General features: G+C 40.9%; 2 protein-coding genes across 2 annotated transcripts; one reads left to right on the forward strand and one right to left on the reverse strand.

The window, feature by feature from the left end:
- The first annotated feature begins 11405 nt into the window (after positions 1 to 11405).
- On the forward strand, positions 11406 to 15657 carry styx (serine/threonine/tyrosine interacting protein). The gene is made up of 11 exons (XM_070856470.1): positions 11406 to 11592; positions 11948 to 11980; positions 12436 to 12489; positions 12583 to 12680; positions 12767 to 12827; positions 12935 to 12971; positions 13059 to 13098; positions 13307 to 13357; positions 13476 to 13548; positions 14342 to 14435; positions 15077 to 15657. Exons 1-11 carry the CDS (start codon positions 11533 to 11535, stop codon positions 15148 to 15150), a joined length of 675 nt encoding a protein of 224 aa, XP_070712571.1. The 5' UTR covers positions 11406 to 11532; the 3' UTR covers positions 15151 to 15657.
- Positions 15658 to 16104: 447 nt separating this feature from the next.
- gnpnat1 (glucosamine-phosphate N-acetyltransferase 1) lies at positions 16105 to 19564 on the reverse strand. The gene is made up of 6 exons (XM_070831139.1): positions 19436 to 19564; positions 18363 to 18526; positions 18152 to 18214; positions 17780 to 17907; positions 17509 to 17570; positions 16105 to 17306 (listed from the first exon to the last, which is right to left on the reverse strand). Exons 2-6 carry the CDS (start codon positions 18514 to 18516, stop codon positions 17159 to 17161), a joined length of 555 nt encoding a protein of 184 aa, XP_070687240.1. The 5' UTR covers positions 18517 to 18526; positions 19436 to 19564; the 3' UTR covers positions 16105 to 17158.
- Positions 19565 to 19838: the final 274 nt, after the last annotated feature.

Below are 19838 nucleotides of genomic sequence, written 5' to 3' on the forward strand. Positions count from 1 at the left end.
AAGTCCTTTTTTATCTCTCTACAGGGAGGTCAGGAATGAACACATGACTGTGGAGCAGCTGCACTTGATGTGACAGGAGCCTTCCCAATTTATTTTGATTGGCCTTGCTTTATGCAAGCTTCGGGTAGATTTCCCATGCGGGCAAGTATGCATCCTCGCTAAGACTGGGAAATTCAAAATGCGTGATTCCTACAAGCAGAAGCTGGAAATGAAAGCAGAAGTAAGATCGGAGCGGACGTGTCTATCAGGTGTCAGCCACACTGTGTTTTTGAGGGCCAACACTGTTATCTTTGCTTTTAACAGCTGGTGTCATTTTTACATCAATAAGGTCTCTGAGTACAGTGTGACATCAAAACTGACTAATGTAATGAGAGGCTATGTAAACACTTGTGATGTGTGTAACCGATAAGGTTTACTCCATGAATACGTTCTGCAGATATACTGTATATACGGTCATGAAGGCATCTCCACAGCAGCCAGATAAATGAATCTAAACAGAGTGTCAATTAATCACTTTCTCCACAGCTGATTGATGTTTAGTGCTAGTTTTGAAATTGAGAGCAATTAGCCTGGTGAGAACATAATTGAGGATCCTTAAAAATCCTTCAGCAGAAACTAATTCAGTCTCTAACGTGATGAATCAGACTTGGACCCTCGCGGTAAGCTTTCTGCAGAGGTGTGGACCTCAGCGTGATCCTCATCTGCAGCCTCACCGCCACCCTGCCGTCTGTAGATCCACGTGTGCTTTATCCACGTTAAACGGCACAATCCGTCTGATCGGTGTGAACTCTCCATAGGTGTAGATGTGTGATTAATTGACAGTAAAAGCTGTGGTTACCCTGACAACCCAAATCACCTTGAAGTTGAATACATTTGCATGGCTAATGATCACTAGTGTCCCTGATCAAATACCAGACTGCAGATCTAAATTAGACATGTGTATATAGTCCCATGCAGTCGCTGCTGGACAGACAGAAAGCGTTCACTTCCTCAAAGGAAATGAAAGAAAACAAAAATCTTTTTGGAGATTTTTAGGAAATTCACCATGAAGGTCTATGGTGGCCTTATGATTAAAGAAACCACCTTCTCATCAGAAGATGACATGAGACCATCATCACTAATGCCCTCAGAGAAACAGACCTCAGAGAGTTACTTTCTAGAATGAAAAGACAAATTTAACCAAATCTGCCACAATGTAGTAAGGCCAGAATCATTGTCCTTGTTAAGGATGTGAATAAAGCACACACCAGGCAATTTTTTGACTTTTTTAAAGTTTATCAAATGAAGCTGGACTACATAAAGACATGTATGCTGGAGCATCGTGATGGAACGAGCACCCCCCCTGAATTGACTACTTTTACTTCAATTTCTCTAAAGTTTGACGTTCTTGTATCCATGCTGGGAGGGTGAGGATGTCACAAATAGTCTCCATTTCAGCCTCCACACTTGTGCCAGAATAGTAGAGGGAGGAAAGTTCCCACAAAAATAAATCATCATTGAGACATTTAGACCACAATTTGTCAAGTGAATGTTGTTGACTGACAGATTCTGTCAGGGTTTCTGTAGGGTAGTTTTAGATTCAAATCCTGTCAGAATATAGCTGTGCAGCACCAGTCATTCCTTTTTCAAATAACAAGGTGAACTTGCCACCTGTATCCGCACACAGTCACACACACACACACACACACACACACATTATAGTATCTGTATGATTTATTTAGGTTGTCATGACCAGAAAGAGAGGTTGTTTAGTTTAAAATCACCAACTTTATTTCCTTACTCAATAACTTCATTTGGCAGTATCTAAACACACAAATCAACCGAGGGGCTCTGATCTCTATTTTTTTTCATGATTGCTTTCCTACTTGCGTCTCCTGTCAGTGGGAATTTGAAATTCATTAACAGGGCTGACTCCTCTGCCCACGTCAAGCTGAAAGGCAGACTCTGTGTTCTTCTCACTTCCTATCCTGTGTGTCCTTAATGAAGCAGGATTGATAGCACGCCAGCGGAAACACAGATCACCTCATCAGCGACCAGCCAGGGGAGGGACGCTCTCCAATAAATAGTGCAGTAAACATACAATTAAGGGCCCACATATCACCGCGCCATTATTACATCCTACCAATTAAGCATCAGGGGCAACCTCCTCATTTGTATCGCTTTACGTCTGTAATCAGCAATTTAGTAACGATGTGCTGAGCCTCAGCCACAGACTGAATAACCAGTGAGAGGTTGAATGATGGTGTGTTTAAAGTGTCTGTTTAAAACAAAACTTTTTTTATGGAAGAAATGTTTAAGTTGTTCTAATTATCCAAAGTGTCTCCAGTCATTCTAAACAACCACGGGCAAACAGTATATCTACTGTATGGGCCAACAAAAGCAAACCAGTGTGCTAATCTGCTCTGACATCCACTTTAATATTGATAATGTTTCAAGCTCCAGGCTTTTTTTCATCAAGCCAAACTCAAAAGCCCTTGGGCTGAAGGCAGTGTCAAAATGAAAGGTGCACTGGAGCGAGTGAGCGTGCATCTATGATCTGTTTTCAGCACCTTGTCTCAAACAAAGAGCTGTGAATATTCACTGAAAAGATTCACCCATCACCTGAACCAAACGCACCAAACACCAGCTGCTGCCAGTGCTCCCTTTGGCTCCCCAATGTTAATCTTTGACTGCCATCTAGTGCAAACTATTTGAAAGTGAGTAGCTGATGATCAGACGTGCAGGCAAACATGTAAGATTTGTAGAATAACACAAAAGGCAGGTTCTATAAGCACATTTGTCACGATGGTACTTTTTGAATAATCTCTTTCATTGTTACTATAGAAGCAAAGAGTCAGGTGGGGACTAAACAAGCAAGACACTTGCCACCCTAGGGCTGTCCTTATAGAATGCAGCGGCTCTACTGGAGCACAATGAGCTTCCTACATCTATGTGTGTGGGAAACATGAATATTTATAAAGAACCCATCAGAGAAGGTCACTTTTATAAAGTGACTTTACATTAAGTCTGTCACATTCCCTCAGAGCATGAAGCTACTCCAGCTGTAGGGTACAGTAAACTAATATAAATCTTTACTATCTTGGCCATTATGCATGTATCCCCAGGGGCCTTATGGGTAATGTCTTAAAGCTAATTCACCCTGTCAGAGTGCTAGATTCATCCAAGAATGGGGCTCGAGGAACATTCAGATAAAATTACAGTAATTATCTAGCCGCTGTGTTCTCCTGATCTCAGTCCTATTGAGTGCCACTGCAGCACCCAAAGGAACACCCACCTATACACCCTAAGCAGCTGCACTCATGAGTGCATTATCAGCGAGAACACTGGGATGCCACAATTTCCCAAGTAAATAACGTGTCTGACACTGATGGCATTTAATAGTCGAAGATGTAGAAGTTTTTGTGTTTTATTATTTTCTAGGGTTTGAGTTTTTTCTCCCAATGTGCTATCAATGACCATGAATATGATTTATGAAAAGTAATGCCACTCTGAACAGGCCCCCTTTGGGATAGTGTGCAAAGTTTGAGACAGATATTTAGGTTTAGGTATAATGCTTCCTCTACCTCTGTGGGCTCTGTTCATAGCAGCTGTTGTATCACTGTCACAATTTTATTGACTATAAAAGCATGATTCAGTAGATATGGGCAAATAAGATGGTCACTATTGTTTTTCTGTTTGTGTTCAAGTTAAAATTTGTATCTGTTTTTCATCAGAAAGCTCAACAAAACATCAATGCTTAGTCTTCATCATCCAGGTTCAAAGTTTAACTGGGAGCTCTTCTGTGCGGGGCACCCTGGGGGCAGCATGTTCATGTTCACAGTATGTCAGCTGAAAAATATAAGTGTTCTGGCATAATTTAACAGGAACACTTTGTTATCAGCCATCCACTCTGTAGCAGACAGGCCTCACAGGTGTCCGACCAAACATGGCGACTGACTGTCACCAGGTACATGGATGAATAACCTGACAATAACATTCAGACATGTAAATAAGAATGTAAAGATATGTAGATCAGTAAAGTGATGCACCCTTCAAGTGACCAGCTGGGTTCAGACATGTCATTTACTGCATTTAAAATTATTCATTATACATATTATGATCTGAAAGAACATTTAAGATGCCCCTTCATCAGCTAGTTCATAAATCCATGCTGGTATCTACAATCATTTAGATTAGAAATTGCCACATAGGTATGAATGCACGTTCTGCAGGACCAGTTTGACCTGATAGAAAATAAATTCTAGAGTCTCGAGTTCCACTTTCTGTGGAGACATGACTAGTAGAGGACAAACAGAGCTATATCGGTTGTAGACATACAGTATATTTCAGTTCAAAGTGACTCACAGCACATATGCTTGTCTAATATCAGCTGATCTCAGTAAAAAAGTCATTACTTGCAGAGGTTTTAATTTGTCTTTTCGTCGCCTATCCCATAATACGTCCTGATGATGAAAATGCAGTTTATGTTGCGTTAAAAGGGGCGCCGAGTTGTTTGTTTCACATAGAATGAAACTTCTTTCAAAAGGCACATCAGGCTGTCAGAGCAGCACGCAGGCTTTATGATCCATAGATTGTATTGATTCTCAGCCGACCCAGGGTTAAGTGTATCTTATGGTTTTAATCTGTGAAATACGATGACACTTTAACAGGTTCAAGCGAGCCGTACTCAGAGAATAAAGAAATATTCCAAGTGTTAATCTGTCAGTGTGAAATCCCATTAACTTGTGTTGGCACCACTGGCAACATCATGGACAGATGTTTGTTGATGAGTCCCACTGAACTGTCTCTCAGTGTCAAATAGACAGGGAGGTTTTCTTAAAAGTCAAACCTAATCAACCCCCCCCCCTTCTACTTTAAGGGGACACTACATTTCTTATTTAGAGGCCTATTAAATGTTGAGTCATTTAAAACTATTTTGATTGTCCTGATTTGCCTGTAAAGTTGTGTTTATTCTTTTAATCATGTAGAATTAAACAGAGGAAACACCTCAGCAGATTTATTGTAACACAAAAATGTCAGCTCCATGTAGTTGTATTTCATTTGAGTGAAAAAAGGGTGGCGCTTCAGTGGTTTGTCATACAACTGTGTGTGACTGTATGTGCGCTCCTGCCTGCAGGATACCGCTGTCTCCATGAACCGCGAATAAAACTGTATAAAGTGGGAGAATATTATTTTACACCAGTTATTGCATACCATCGGTGTGTTGCAGACACCCAGCTGTGTAGCTAAACACGACTGAATAAAAGTCTTATTCTCTTTATTTCAAGTATTATATTACAGTGACTTTATGCATATGGTTGAAAAAAAAAGCGTCTGAGAGGAGTAATGTTGAATGGCCTTCACAACAGCCTGTTTATGACTAGGTGTTGCTCGCGGTAGTGTTTGTGGTCTGAAAAATTACATTCATTAAATTCTATCCTTTCTGGGGAATAAGTAGCCCCAGAGAATGACACGAAAGGAGTCATTTTAAATCACTTCTCAAAACGTATCTGTTTAAAAAGCTTATGAATTCTAGCATGCCGTTTTATTTCCCACATATCTTCTGCTTTATTGTTGTTGCTTTTATAACATATTATTTTATTCAGTTTTATCATTCTCTTTATTCAATTAATTGTCGGTACTTCAGTCCTGAAATGTTTTAATCCTGATTCAACCTTGTAAATCACTTAGGAACCGTTTATAAAAGTGCTGTCTGCCAATGCTTTTTGTGCATTAACAGCTCTCTTGAAATCTCCAACATTATTTGACCTTCATTACTTTAGGGGCGGGAAAATGTCTCAGTCTGCTTTTTTGGTTTTAACTGTTGTTAGTGACCAAACTTAAAGTCTTCTTTGTTATTCATGTGGCTTGTTAACATCTAGTCTAGCAGTAAGGCTCAGTGTAAATGCCTTTGACGTAGAAAGAAATCTCATCTCCAGCACTAGCTGTTCCATCATCATAGATATAGCACATAGACAGGACTATTCTCCCACGCCTGGTTTTAAGAGGGGATCTCTCTTCCTGATCCAGGTCTGACTGCTCCTTTGTGTTGCTAGGAGCCACTTAAGATATTTGACTGAAATAGCTCAAACCTGTGCTGGTCTGGGGTTCAGAGGTGGTCATGCTAATAGCAGGAGCCACGGTTAAAAAAGAACAATAGCCCTGAAATGAATGGAGGAGGCGTTCTTCCACCTGAGCTCCTGTCATTCACATCATGTGGGAGAAAAGGTTAGCACAAGGTTCTGACTTGGAAAGAAAGTGACTTCATATAAAGACACAGGAGGAAATGTATGGCAGCTTACACATGATATACCTGTTTATTCATTTAATATCACTAGGTTAAAGATAACTCACTCTTTTCATTTAGGTGACATTGACTTTACTAGACACAGGTGTGGAAATCATTACAAACATTATCAAAAGAGTCTTGCAGGTCTTATTATTAATACCTCAGTGATTCTTTAACTAATTCAGTCAGTTGTAGTTTTACTCTGGGGCAGATCGCCACAGAGATAAGACAGCGACTTTTGCTCAGTACATCCAGGATGATGAGGGAAAACAAATGCTCACTCCCAACCAGATCAGAGGGACGACTGAGGACAAGATGGAGAGCATTTGGTGTCTCAGTCAAGTAAGTAAGCCCTTTATTAAGACAGAAAGATAACAGTACATACTGTACGTAATGTCATGATGATATTCTAAAACGAATATAAATGAATATTATATCAAATATTATTTTTAGGACATGACTCCAGTGTCTCCTGGGCTGCCTGAGCGTGGATGACTATCAACATATTAAATGTTGCATTGTCCTAGTAACAATTGTCTGTGTAATCACAGCCTGATCTAGCTTATTCCTCAGTGTCACAGAGCTCCAAACTACGTAAGCTCCATGCAGTTATTTCTTAATGCTAATTATTTGGTTATCTCGAGAAAACAAGCTCTGTTATCTCGAGATAATCAACCCGTTATCACAAGAAAACAAAAGGTTTTTTCCTCTTATTACTCACAGTGTTTATCAGAGATCAGCAGTGCCGTGCCAGCATGCACAGATGACATCTTGACAACTGCAGTAACTAATTTAAATGGAATACGTCAGATCAAGGAGTCCCTGTTATTGATCAACACATCAGACTGTACTTAAATCAGCCACTGAGCACAGGCAGGAGCTGCACAGTCTTTCTGTTGGAGATAAGTCTAACCCATAACTCTGCCCAGTACTGAACACTGCATCAGGCTGTGCTTCAATCAAGGTCTAACACAGGCAGACATAAGGCGCTTACTGCCTGTGTAAGGCCTTGATTGAAGCACAGTCTGATGCTTTAATCAATGAGGACACTCTTTGATCTGACATCGTTTTGGCTTAAACCAGCGGCTACAGTTGTCCATACGCCATCTATGTGTGACCCACACAGAATGTGTCTTTCTTTATCTTACACTGATTTAAAATGAACTGTTTAGGGATTAACATTCTGTTTGTTCACTGTAAACGGGACCAGTGCTGGAACCTGTCCAGGCCAGTGGGGGTCAGTAGTGGAGCGTTTGTGCCTCAGGGAACACCTTTACCCTGGCTTCTCGTCCTGCCATGAGTGACCTGCATGAACAAACGCTGCTCACTGGTGCTTTCTCCTGAAAAAATGCACTGCTGACACCTGTTTCAGTGCCCAGCTGTTTTAGAAAAATAAATGCATCATGCCTGGTCCGAGTCCATCAGGGGATCTTTGTTGCACGTCACTCCACATTTCCTTTCAGCTATCTGCTGCAGTCTATAGACTGAAAGCAGAACACGAACTTAGAATGCTTTAAAAAATACAATACTTGATCTTTCTTTTAAATAAAACAGTATATTTTTGACTTGTTTTTAAAAATGTAACAGGCAGGAATGGGCTTAAGACTGAGAACTACAGGCAAACAGGGGAAGTCAGGAAGTACAGGGAGACTGACTTTGGTCTAATGATTTGCCCTGTTGTATCCAAAGAGGCTATTACAATAACAAGTATGTTATGAAGCTCAGGTAATTGTGTGACTGCAGAAAATGATGAGGCACTTGCTGCTGTAATAATAATGTAATAGCATGAGTTTAACGCAGTAGACCGGCTCCTGGGGCAACACACTAAACCCTATATTGCTCCTCCTGTGTTTGAATTAGCTCAGGAGCAGCTTAGCTTCTTTTTTTTGACTTATCTTTTCCATGTATCGCTTTTTGCTTTCTCCTTTTCATTCCGACTCTGTTTCCTCCTTCATCTCGTGCCACAACATTTCTGCCAAAGGATTTTGGCATGGCTGCTAATTTGTGACTCAGCCTGGAACAGCAGAATATCAAAGAGCCGTTGTCACCAGGATGTCAGCACAACAGGGAGACCATCTCAGAGGGAGACCCCAGTGGTGTGGTATTTTTAAGCAAGCTGATGAAGATTTCACAGAGGGAAATAAAGTTGATAAGATAGATAAAATGATAGAAGTTTTTCAAACTAAAATGCATGAAATTGACATTCCTCAAAGCTTCTTTTTCAAAGTGTGTGCAGCAGCAGTAGGGGATGTATCTGCCACTGATAAGAAATGACTTTTAGTGGCACCTTGCAAGCTGATTAATCGTGCTGCAAAGCACATAAACACACTGTGAGCACTCAGAAAAACACACACACATATATGGCTTTGGCGACTGGAGTAGTTCTACTGTGAGATTACATCTCCCTCTGATCTGGGAAAAAAGTGGCGTCCCCTCCCACGGACCAGACGGTAAACAAAAATCAGAAATACTGTCACACTGTCACACAACAACAAACAGATGATGACACGTCTGAGAGACCAAACAAGCATCTACATTTTTCATTTTCCTTCTCTCATTATCAGTCTTTGTTGAAGTGATTATAGAACAGGGGTGGATGGTAGAGAGGGACGAGGGCAGAAGAAATAAAAGACGGGAGAGCTGTAGAGAGATTTGAGGAAGAAGAGAGAGATATGATAAGAGAAAGAAAAATCAGACAGTTCAGTCAAAGTGTGTGGGTAAATAATGAATGTAATCTACATTTAGATGATATCAGGCTGTGATTTTCCCTGATGTGAATTTACTATCTCTGATTACTTACAACAGAGCTGAGCACTGACATGAACACACCTGCACATCAGGACTGCACACACACGGAGCTACAGCATCGTCTTAAAGTGCTGCATGCTTTTACTAATGATACTGAAGTGACTGAATACATTTATTTTAAATTCATTTCAAGTAGACTTTAAAATCTATTAACCAACAATGCACATTAAAGGTTTCTTTAATTTAATTACTTAAGCCAAGCCGCTAGACGGCTGTAATAATTATGTAATGTAAGTGTCTCATATGGACCTGAAAAAACAGGAGAAGCTGACACATTTCTGCTTGTATTTCTAGCAACAGTTGTGGTGTTATTGTTATTTAATTAACGAGGAGTCAGCAATTAAGGGGTTTTTCAGAATGGTCGCAAAAAATAATTCAAAATGTGTTATTGTTTACTCTCATCCTGCATAAATCATTTTGAAGTAGTTGCCATTAACTAAAGACAATTTGATTTAAAGGTAAATTTGATTTCAAAAGAATACGTAGGCCTAATTAGTAACGTTCATATATTTTATCATTTTATCAATTTATGTTTTGCTATTGTTGTTGCTGTTTTACCTGTTTTCAGAAATGTTCATTGTTATTAAATTTATTAAACATAAATTATTAAACATAAAGTAGGTACAGTAATTAAAATCAATTATTCGTAAAAATTAAAATTCAAAGAATAAAAGAAAAACCAATGAATACATGGTAGCCACATTTCTGTAAAGTTCAATATGTACAATTGTTGGAGGAAAAGTCACTACTTTATTCCTCACATATCCACCTTTGGAGTTTGGAGGTAACAGCTGGTCAACTTCAGTCTTTTTGTGCATCACTTCTGTTTGATCACTTCTTCACCTGAGCTAGCTAGCTTATTTAAAGCTGTCCAACCGTGTTAAACAAGGACTAACCATGATTTAAGGATGCTATCACTGTGGCATAACTTAGACATTTTCTACTGTCACAGATAATCAATACACATGGTCATTTCAGACTACATAAAGACAGATCACCATGAGAGAATAACATGTCTTCTTCTAATGGACATGTCTGTCAGTGGGAAACAGCTTAAGGTTATGCCACGAAACACAACCAGTCACTCACTCCAAGTGCTTCTGGTGAATAATATTCCAGATGTTTGCCTGGTTGATGTTCTGTGATGTGGACTTTGATATGCTCTAAAAGGTTTCGCACTCTACCAATTAACATGTAAAAATAATGCAGTTATTAATTAACTACTTGGTGACAGTGGATAGGCTAGCAATAGCCGTGTTAGCTAAGGCTAGCTCTAATGTTAGCTTTGGGTGCATCTGCATGAAATTACAAAGCATTGCATATATTCAAACAACAGACGAAAGAAACTCGTACATTCCTTCATTTACTGTTCTTTCATGTGATGACCTGACAGAAGTACTGGACCCTTCTAGCGGGCCTTTCCCACTAAGCCCTTCTCCAACTTGTGTTCTTGTAGACTTGTAACAAGTCATCATTCGCAGTACTGGTCTAATTCAAAGTCCGCATCAAGCTAAGTACGGTCCAAATGCCCGGATGCGTTCTTGCTTCGCCCATTTTATCGAGGATGCATCGGGTGGTGACTTCTGACAGTGACGTATCCCAGAATGCTTTTCGTACCAACCAGCGGCAATAGTGGAAATGGCGGACAAAACATATAACAGTTTTAATTTTGAAAACACTACATTTGTTATGTTACGGGGTGTAGTTTTAAGATTTGTATGCGAGTTTATAGCTTTTAAAATTCAAATCTATGGTCGATTTGACAACATGCACCCTACTTTAACTTTTTTTGTTTTTAATGTTTTAAATGTTAATGTGGTTTTTAAAGCGGAAACAAACGAGACAGAGTTGTGTTTAATATCATATTTCGTTTTATTGTAAATGTATATTTTAATGGCGATAACCGGAGTAGTACGTATTGAGAGCTGAGATGGTGACGTCATCAAGTCCGCTGCCGTTTCAAATGCAGAGTGACGTCGTGCCTCCTCCGGAGTCTGGACCTCCAGTCAGACTTGCGGAGACCGAATTACCAAGTACGCAAGTCTGAACTTGATATGACGTGGTATTGAGAAAGTTTCCACTGAAAACAAGGTGGTAGATTGTATTCTCGACCCCAACCTAAATAGGACACTGTTACCTTAAAAGAAAATGTCTGAGGTTTAGTTTTCACAGGGCCTCACACACCTCCCATGCAGCCCCGCCGCCTCCTCCACCAGGACTCCGTACTGGGTGCGATTCTTAAACCCACCGCGAGACGCCGCCGTTGCTCTCCTTCCCCCCGCGAGCCTGTTTGCCATCTACCGTGCAGTCACGTGACACATCTGTCAGGGGACAGCATGGCGGACATGCATGTGGAGCCTCAAAACAAATTGCATCGATTGTCCAGCTAACCCCGCCGTGAGGAACGTCGATACAGCGAGCGGAGCCGGGCCGGCGGCGGCCGAACACACAGCAGGATGGACGAGGACAACAAACTTCAGTTCCCGTCTCTGCCCGCGACCAAGGAGGACCTTCTGGTGAGCGTTAGCCGACATGTCCACAGTCCGTCTGGCTAATCTGAGCTAACCGCCACTCCTGCTAAAATATGCGCCCAGCTGGAAATTCGGTGTATTTCTAAGCAGAACACGTAACGTGAATATGTGAAATAGCCTCGTGTCTTTCCTTTGAATACGTTCGTGTCGGTGTCTGTCTTCATGGCTAACTACTGTCCTCTGTACCAACACTGAGGAGCCACGTATGTAGTCACACTGAGCAAACCGGTTCTCATGTCTAGCCCTGTCTGCTGGCTCAGAAACCTCCAGCAGCCTCACATGGTAGAAACACTGAAGGTCCCTCAGCTTCTAACCTTGCTTTTTAATGCTCCCCTCACAGGACTGGGCTTATCCAATGAGACGAGACATGCAGGTATGTCAGTGATGAGGGAAGAGGGAAGAGCCTCCCTGACAGCACGGTGTCCTTGTTGTCATGTCTGAGCTTGGCTGTGGGTCACTGTGCTGCAGGAGCTGTGCATTCACCGGGTTTATTCCTCCCACATTTTAGAGCTGTGTCTGAAGCCATGCTCCTGAAAGTATAGTTAATGTCACAATCCCTAGCTACGGTGATGACATTCAGCTCAAGGCAAAATGTTCTAGAAAATGTGTCTCAGCCGCCTGCTTGTAGGAGGGTTCGCCACGTTTCCTCTCATGTTTTCCCAGAAAGTAACGATGATAATGAAACAGTGTTACTGAAGATGTTGGACATGATGAAGAGTTCTGTTGATATTAAGTATAACGGCAGCATACAGTTGAATTATCATAGGTTTGGGTGATTCTTTGAACACGATTCATGTTCATGATGTCCTACTTTATCTGTATTTTCAGGAGATATTACCGGGACTGTTTTTAGGTCCCTACTCGGCTGCAATGAAAAGCAAGGTAATTCTGCAGAATTCAATCATTGGTATATGAAGACATTATTTGATCCAATTTTAGAAGCTCATATTATTTGTCGTCTTCCTCTTTGTGCAGCTGCCAATTCTTGAGACACAGGGCGTAACGCATATTGTGTGTGTCCGCCAAGACATCGAAGCCAATTTTATCAAACCTAATTTTCCTCATACATTTAGGTAAGAACTCCCACAACTCATCTGTGTTTGATGCGAACTGCTAACTGCTTGAAAAAAGTGTTTTCAACTAACTTGTTGTCTTGCAGATACCTTGTGTTAGATATTGCTGACAATCCAGTGGAAAATATAATAAGATTTTTCCCTACGGTGAGTTACTAACTGGGCTTTTTGGTCCTTGGCAAGCCTTTCATTGACTGAATGGTGTGACATTTACATTACATCTGATGCGCTGTATGTCACTTCTCTCCTAACAGACTAAAGAATTTATCGATAGCTGCTTAGCAACAGGCGGTGAGTGTGTATGCAGGCTTCGCTTTTTCATACTTAGAATGTCAAGTAGAAAAAAAGTCCTTACAATGTTTTGTGTTGCTCTTTCAGGAAAGGTACTGGTCCATGGTAATGCAGGGATATCAAGAAGGTGAGGTTTGTTATGTTATTAATGATTTTACTTTGTGTATTGTATGTCACTATGCTCTGAATTACCACAACATGTAACTGCTAAAGTATTCTAAATACCCTTTTGTATTGCATTTCTAATTTCCTTGACTACATTCTGAGACTAGCCCAGAGGAGCCTAAATTCCAGCTGTCAATATAAAGGTGTGTCTCCTGTATTCTTTCTTCCAGTGCTGCCTTAGTGATTGCATACCTTATGGAAACATTTGGGATGAAATACAGGTGATATTATGGCTCTCTATTTTTTACAGATTTATGATTTTAAATAAATGGATACAACTGTATGTTTTTCGGTGCTTCACAACTTTGGTTGTGTCTCTCTGCTTTGGTCACTCTATAGGGATGCTTTCAGCCACGTCCAGGAGAGGAGGTTCTGCATCAACCCCAATGTGGGCTTTGTGCATCAGTTACAGGTTAGTCTGGACTTCAAGACGCAGAGCTTCAAAATCTGATCAATTAAAACGTGACCATGTACAACTCACTCAGTATTACTATAAGTAAAGGCACCGCCATCTTGTTATTGAACAGGCTGTAGCATCTAGAGTTCCTGGACTTTAAAAGGCTTAAAGGCTAGGGTGTGTCGGTCTTTATGATGACTGTAGCAAAATGGACCAGCACCTAGGGTTCTAAACCTTTCATTCCCTTGTACAAGGACAGCAGCAATATTGCAGCAGATCATGTGCTATGTTTGCATGTTTACATCTAAAAACGCTGTATAAGTATACTGTGGTCTGGGTGAATGCTCAATTCTGATTAGCTGCAGGGTGCCCATTATTATTTGGTAACGGACGCCTTCGAAGCAGCTCCAGTTAAATTGTCTGTTCAGTTTTAAATGAATGTGCTGGCCACAGAGTGCCAATATGTATCAAAAATGTGTAACCATAGCAACAGGGACACAGTCAAAGTGTCAATTTATTGCAACATGCAACTCTGATGTGACTCTGCAGAAATAATTTTCCCATATTAAACATATGCCATCTCTGCAGTTTTCTTTTAGCCAGTGTTTGTTCAGTATTCTGACATCTGGCGTGGAAGGAACATCTCTTTTTCAATCATGTCGTCATGTTATGCATATTGTTTAAGTTTGATGTCAGATAAATGGGGCATTTGTTTTGTTTTGCTGTTGCAGTGTGTTAACGTACAGTGTATATCACTCCATACTCATGGTAGCTGTTGTAGCTTCAATAATGAGTGTCTGTTTCCCAGGAATATGAAGCGATCTACCTAGCCAAACTGACAATTAAAATGATGTCACCAATGCAGTTGGGCAGGTCCTTCTCCTTACAAGCTGGGATGCCAGGTTTGTACATACTGTACCAAGTCCTGCTTAACCACACCTTGTCTCCTCAGTTTCTTTTTGCCACTGGAGCTGCAGAAGAGGAAAGTTAGCTTGAAGCTGTGTAGGACTAAAAGTAGAAAATGAAATGCAGAGCCTTAATGTTTCTCATGAGAGAAAAGCATTAGCACACTGGCTGACTTAGCTGTTTGTTAGTAGATAGCTGACAGTATTTAACACCAGTGTTGTAGAGGTGAGGTGCACATTCATACAAAATGACTGACAGTAGTTTTTCTTTGAGTCTTTGCTGCAAATGAGAGCCAGCTTCACTGTAAACGATTTCATAACCTCATTCATGTCTTCTCAGTTTCATGAATGTTTCTATGTAATAGACACAAACCGACTCTAACATTGAGTCTCTTGGAGCCCTGGCTGCTGATCTCCCTCCAGGCTGTTGTTGTCCTGGAATAATGCTAACTTCATCCAGCACAGACTATGAAGTGTTCAGGGGTTTTTTTTATCCAGGAGGTTTTACAGCTACCGTATTAAAAACCTTTCTAAAGTCAACGCTCTTAATCATGAAGGGGGAACCTGCTTGTGTCAATGTATGCAGCATGCGGTTACTGATGTTCCGATGTTTTTTTGCCTCCACATTTCTTCAACAGGAAGCCGCAAACGCAGCCTGGAGGAAGATGAGGACTTTGGAGCAATGCAGGTCACAGCAGCACAGAACGGATGAGCTTCGCTGATATTTAGCCGTGTGGCAGAGTGCACTCAATTTTTTTTTTACATTTTTAATGGGATTAAAAATGTACATATTTGAACTTTTTCTAAGGGGAAGGGACTGGGGTGGGAGCGTGACCACTCATGTCTGAGACATGGAGTACTGATGGGGAATGGGCAAATTTAATAACTCCTTTTTTTTTTTTTTTTCTTTTCTTGAGCTGTATGCACTGATGGGAGATTTTTTGCAGTTTTATAGTATTTAAAGCATTTTGCATTTGCAGCGGGACAGTATTGCAATAATGCACTTTCGATACTTGAATTTGTGTAGACGACCAGGATGGGGCAGTCGGCAAAAGGGAAAGTAGCCAGACGTCGCCCAGCAGAGGACACGAGAAGAAGGATAGCTAACGCCTTTGTTTCGGGAGTAATAGGACTATGGACTAATATATCAGGCTTAACGTGGGATAGTAAGGAATGGAAAAATAACAACTCACTGCTTAATAAAAAGAAGTCTGACTCAGTCCTGTCGAGCTGTGCTTCTATATCATGTAATGCTGTGCAATGCTTCACAGGTTTACATTCTCTCCAGTAATTAAAGTATTACTGAACGTCAGAATTTTAACACATATTGCAGCTGCACACAAATAATGCTTCTTATACTTTTTATTGTAAGAGTGTGAGAATGTGACTATCCATAAGGCTGAAATTTGGAGGAATTCATTTAGAAACAAAATTGCTGTGACAATAGCTATGGAAATAAAGTTACATTAGAATTAGTTTTCAAATCTTGAGGCTGGCTGGGTTCTAAAAAATGGCCTACCTGTGCTGTTCTTGTTAGGCTGAAAGGCTCTTCACTCTTCATCACACCTAAGGATGTTTTGCTACAACTATGAGTAGTAGACCTGCCCGTCCCATAAAACACCTATTTCTACAACAAATAAGCAAGAAACACAGTGGATCATAGAATTTCTTTATGTGACTATTGCATATTTGGAAATAAATTACATTAAATATGTTCCCCTGTTCTCCAGAACAACCGCATAATTGTAAAACTTAAATAGTTCATTTACAAAAGTCATTTTTATCTATTAACCAGCGCAAAATGCTTCCATCAGTCTCACAGTTGTGATCAAATTTCAAAAGCAAAACTTTTAAGAACTTAACGTAATTCCTCAGCACTGCCTCACGAAATATAAACCTTTTTGTTCACTAGAAACACTCTTGAATTGATGGTAATGCGTCACGTCCTTCATTGTAGATCTCTAGCAACACAACTGTCAAAGGAACAAAGTCCTGCTAAGATGGACAGCACTTTGGAGCAAAGAGGACAAATTAGAAAAATGAAACCCAAGTAAAACCCACAGTCTCTTGGAGAAGCAAATCAGATTTAAAGAACAAAAAACTGCTTTCTTTGGTTACGTGCCCTTGATCAATGCAACAGAGAGTTAGGAGTGAGACTTAAGCTTTAATCATGACCTAAGGTAAATCCTTCAAACATACTTGGTTCTGTAGTGATTTTGAGAAGTTATTGCCTGTAGTAGATGATGTAATCATTTAGTTGCTTCACAAATGCTACTTATTTCGTACCGTCTTGATATCCCAAGGAATTATATTTACATACAGCTGCATTGTAGTCGCAGAAATAATTTATGTTCTCTGTTACTGAATTACTTAATGTACCACAGTGAGATCTTACATTAACAGTAACTGACATTCCTTTCTTCAAATGGGGGGGGGGGGGGGGGGTAGTGTGAGATGACAGAGCTCCACCCTGGTGAGGTAGCCATGGTTACCAAAGGGGCAAAGGATGATTTCAGACCGAGCGGAGGGCTCAGTCCTCAAGTGTGCTGAGATCACGACGGGTTTTCAGGAGCGACTCAACTGCACCACAGCCACAGATGCATCCTTGGGCAGCTCTCCCGATTCTTACGACACTTTATGGGTGCGAGTCGTGACCTCAGTGGCCGTGTAAAGGTGTGTTCCGCGCCCCCCAAAATGGAGCTTTAAAGCTACTGTTGTCCTCAGTCGAAGAATCGACACTGCATGTAAGTCTCATCTGAAGCGCTGTAACCAAACTTTTGGTAGAAAGCCACATTTTTGGGTGCACATTCCAGTGTGATTTTATAGCAGTTCAGTCTTTTGCTGAGGAGAGTAAGAGTTGAAACTAACCTATAAGGACAGAAAAGAGAGGAGGGGGAAAGTTTAGAAAAAAAATAAATCAGCACAAATGACGAGAGATTTCCTACATAAGTCTCTCATACGAACAACCTTTTTAAGTCTGTTGGTATTTGTGCGACAAATACAAGGTCTTCTATATAAAAACAAGCCAAAACAGACTGTCTTTGTGTCAGACTAGCTCAGGTCTACTCACAGTTTCCCCAGCTGCTTCCCTCTGCACACGTCGCTCACTACCACCTCCTCCACCCGGCCTCTCTGCACACAGAACAGAACAGAGACGGTTTTCACTTCAGTCATATGAATTCAATTGTTTTCAGCACTAAAAAAAGGACTTCTGTTACCTATGCAGATTTAGTTTTTAGGGAAATAAATATGTAACGTTTTTAGTTAGTGGTGGTGAACTATGTTAATACTTTGTACCCATTGTTACTTATATACACAAACTGCTTGCTGGAATACTTTACCTTAGCACAAGAGTGGATGAATTTGTGTTCTGTGATCAACGTGGCCGTGGCAACAATCTGTTCTAGATTTGTGTCCTCCACCACGATGATGTAGTAGTCTCCTGTCTTCTTCATATGCTCAAACTTTTCTAGAAGCCAACAGACAATTTTCCTGTGTTAGAAATCTTAATTTATATTTTATTTCATTCATCAAACTTTATGTTGTAGCTTACAGAATATGACATACAAATATAAAAACAACTGTTTTGTCACAAATTCTAAGCTTTAAATGCTTTAAAAACTTGGGAACACTTTGGACGTGTTGATGGTCAATGTTCTAACCAAAATAATCAGGGCTTATATAGAAGCAGCATTATGCTAAGCATGACTTACTTGTGAACTGCTCTGGTGTGACATCGCCTGTCTGAGTGAGCTGAGATAAAACCTTAAAGAATCCTGGGACACAAAAATGAAACTGTTAAGTTGCTGTTAAGTTGAGATTTTTATTCAATTACCAAGACCTTCTATCACAATGTGCTCACCAGAGTCATATTCTTGTGAGAGTACAAGTACTGGCCTGGAACATGTTGTCCATCTGACTCACCCCTTTTGAAGTCTGCTGTACAGAGCGGCCTGAGCACCAGGCCCTCCCCAGGGCTGGACGGGGAGATGGAGGGAGAGAAGGGAACTGTGTTGCTACTCCAATCTAACTCCTGCAGCAGGGAGGGCTCAAAAAGGGGAGTCTCGTCCAGCAGCATTCCACAACCGCTGCATGGGGAACATACAAGCACACACACAGGTAAGTCCACACACACACGCCCATGATATACTGACATTATGAACTCCAGGCCAGACACTGTGAGCTAACATGGGCATTCTGACAGTCTGGACTGGAAATCTGTGTTTGTCAGGTCAAAGTTCTGTGAAACTTAGAACAAACAATGTCACTTGGTAAAAGCTGCCATCTCTTCACTGCTACGCTTCAGTGGTACATGAGCACGTTACAATACACTGTGAGGTCCCACCATTCAGAAGCCCTCAGTCAGGATATAGTCCAGGATATAGTCCAGGATATAGTCCAGGATATAGTCCAGGATATGGAATATGAGGAGGCCCACTCATATTACACAGCCAACAGGTAACAACATTACCAGTGCTGTTGGTGGTCGCTTTGGGCAGAAACTAATCTAATTAGGAATCTAAAAGTTTCGGTGGTAGTTTTAATCAGTTCACGTAATTAGCTGGAGCTAGACGCGTCCTAGCTCTGGTTTCCATGGCAGCAAAACACAATTACACTTTACTGATGTCATGTCGTAAATACCAGGACACATAAACCAGAGTATGACTGTTTTAAGAGCTTGTTAAGTAGTTAGTATTCACGTGCAGTTTCCTGTGTTACATTTCACACTGTTCGAGTTGACGAAATGTATCAAATTATATTACACTGTTCACATTTTAGCGTTAGAAATAATTCATTAGCCTAATTACGGTCATATCTAATTAAGTAATAAGCTATAACACCATGTATGTTTTCTACTGTCATGACAAATAGCTACCTGAGGCCACCTTCACTCTAGGAAAGCGTCCAGCCAAGCCAGTGTCAGAACTGTAGCTTCATTAACGTTACAGAAACCGCCTGCCATGCTAAGCAGCTAGCTAGTTGGCTTAACTACTCACCGGCACAAAAACAGACAAGAAGAGATGGCCCAGTTGAATACACAGAATGAGGCAGCGTTCACTGACAACCGGGAAGTTCTCCTAGTTCTGTATGAGGTTGGGCCACATCATTAGGCTGGACAGCGTGGGTGTTTTCGGCTGCTGTTTCCGCCTAGCAGGAGCCCTTCTGTATGACGTGGCAGAGAAGCTGAACGTAGGGGGCGCAGCCCAATGACGTCACTGATCCCAATCTGATTTAAATAGATCATTGCATATTATGTGTGAAGGTGATGTCCGACTCTAATCCAGACAGACTGTTTTATCTAAATCTAAATCCAGCGATTATCACACAGCAGAATGCATTTATTGGACCAAGTAACTTGAAGAGCAGTGTGCTGGATGCTGGTCACTACATGATGGGCAG

The sequence above is a fragment of the Pempheris klunzingeri genome, chromosome 1, assembly GCF_042242105.1.
Source record: "Pempheris klunzingeri isolate RE-2024b chromosome 1, fPemKlu1.hap1, whole genome shotgun sequence".
In the NCBI taxonomy this organism is placed as follows: domain Eukaryota; kingdom Metazoa; phylum Chordata; class Actinopteri; order Acropomatiformes; family Pempheridae; genus Pempheris; species Pempheris klunzingeri.

Coding starts and splice junctions, on each gene's coding strand:
- styx (XM_070856470.1), top strand. CDS start 11,533: ATGGACGAGGACAACAAACTTCAGTTCCCGTCTCTGCCCGCGACCAAG. Junction 11,593..11,947: donor CGACCAAGGAGGACCTTCTG/GTGAGCGTTAGC, acceptor CTCCCCTCACAG/GACTGGGCTTATCCAATGAG. Junction 12,828..12,934: donor TAATAAGATTTTTCCCTACG/GTGAGTTACTAA, acceptor CTCTCCTAACAG/ACTAAAGAATTTATCGATAG.
- gnpnat1 (XM_070831139.1), bottom strand. CDS start 18,516: ATGCTGCTGGACGAGACTCCCCTTTTTGAGCCCTCCCTGCTGCAGGAG. Junction 18,215..18,362: donor TACAGCAGACTTCAAAAGGG/GTGAGTCAGATG, acceptor TTTGTGTCCCAG/GATTCTTTAAGGTTTTATCT. Junction 17,571..17,779: donor TCATCCACTCTTGTGCTAAG/GTAAAGTATTCC, acceptor TTCTGTGTGCAG/AGAGGCCGGGTGGAGGAGGT.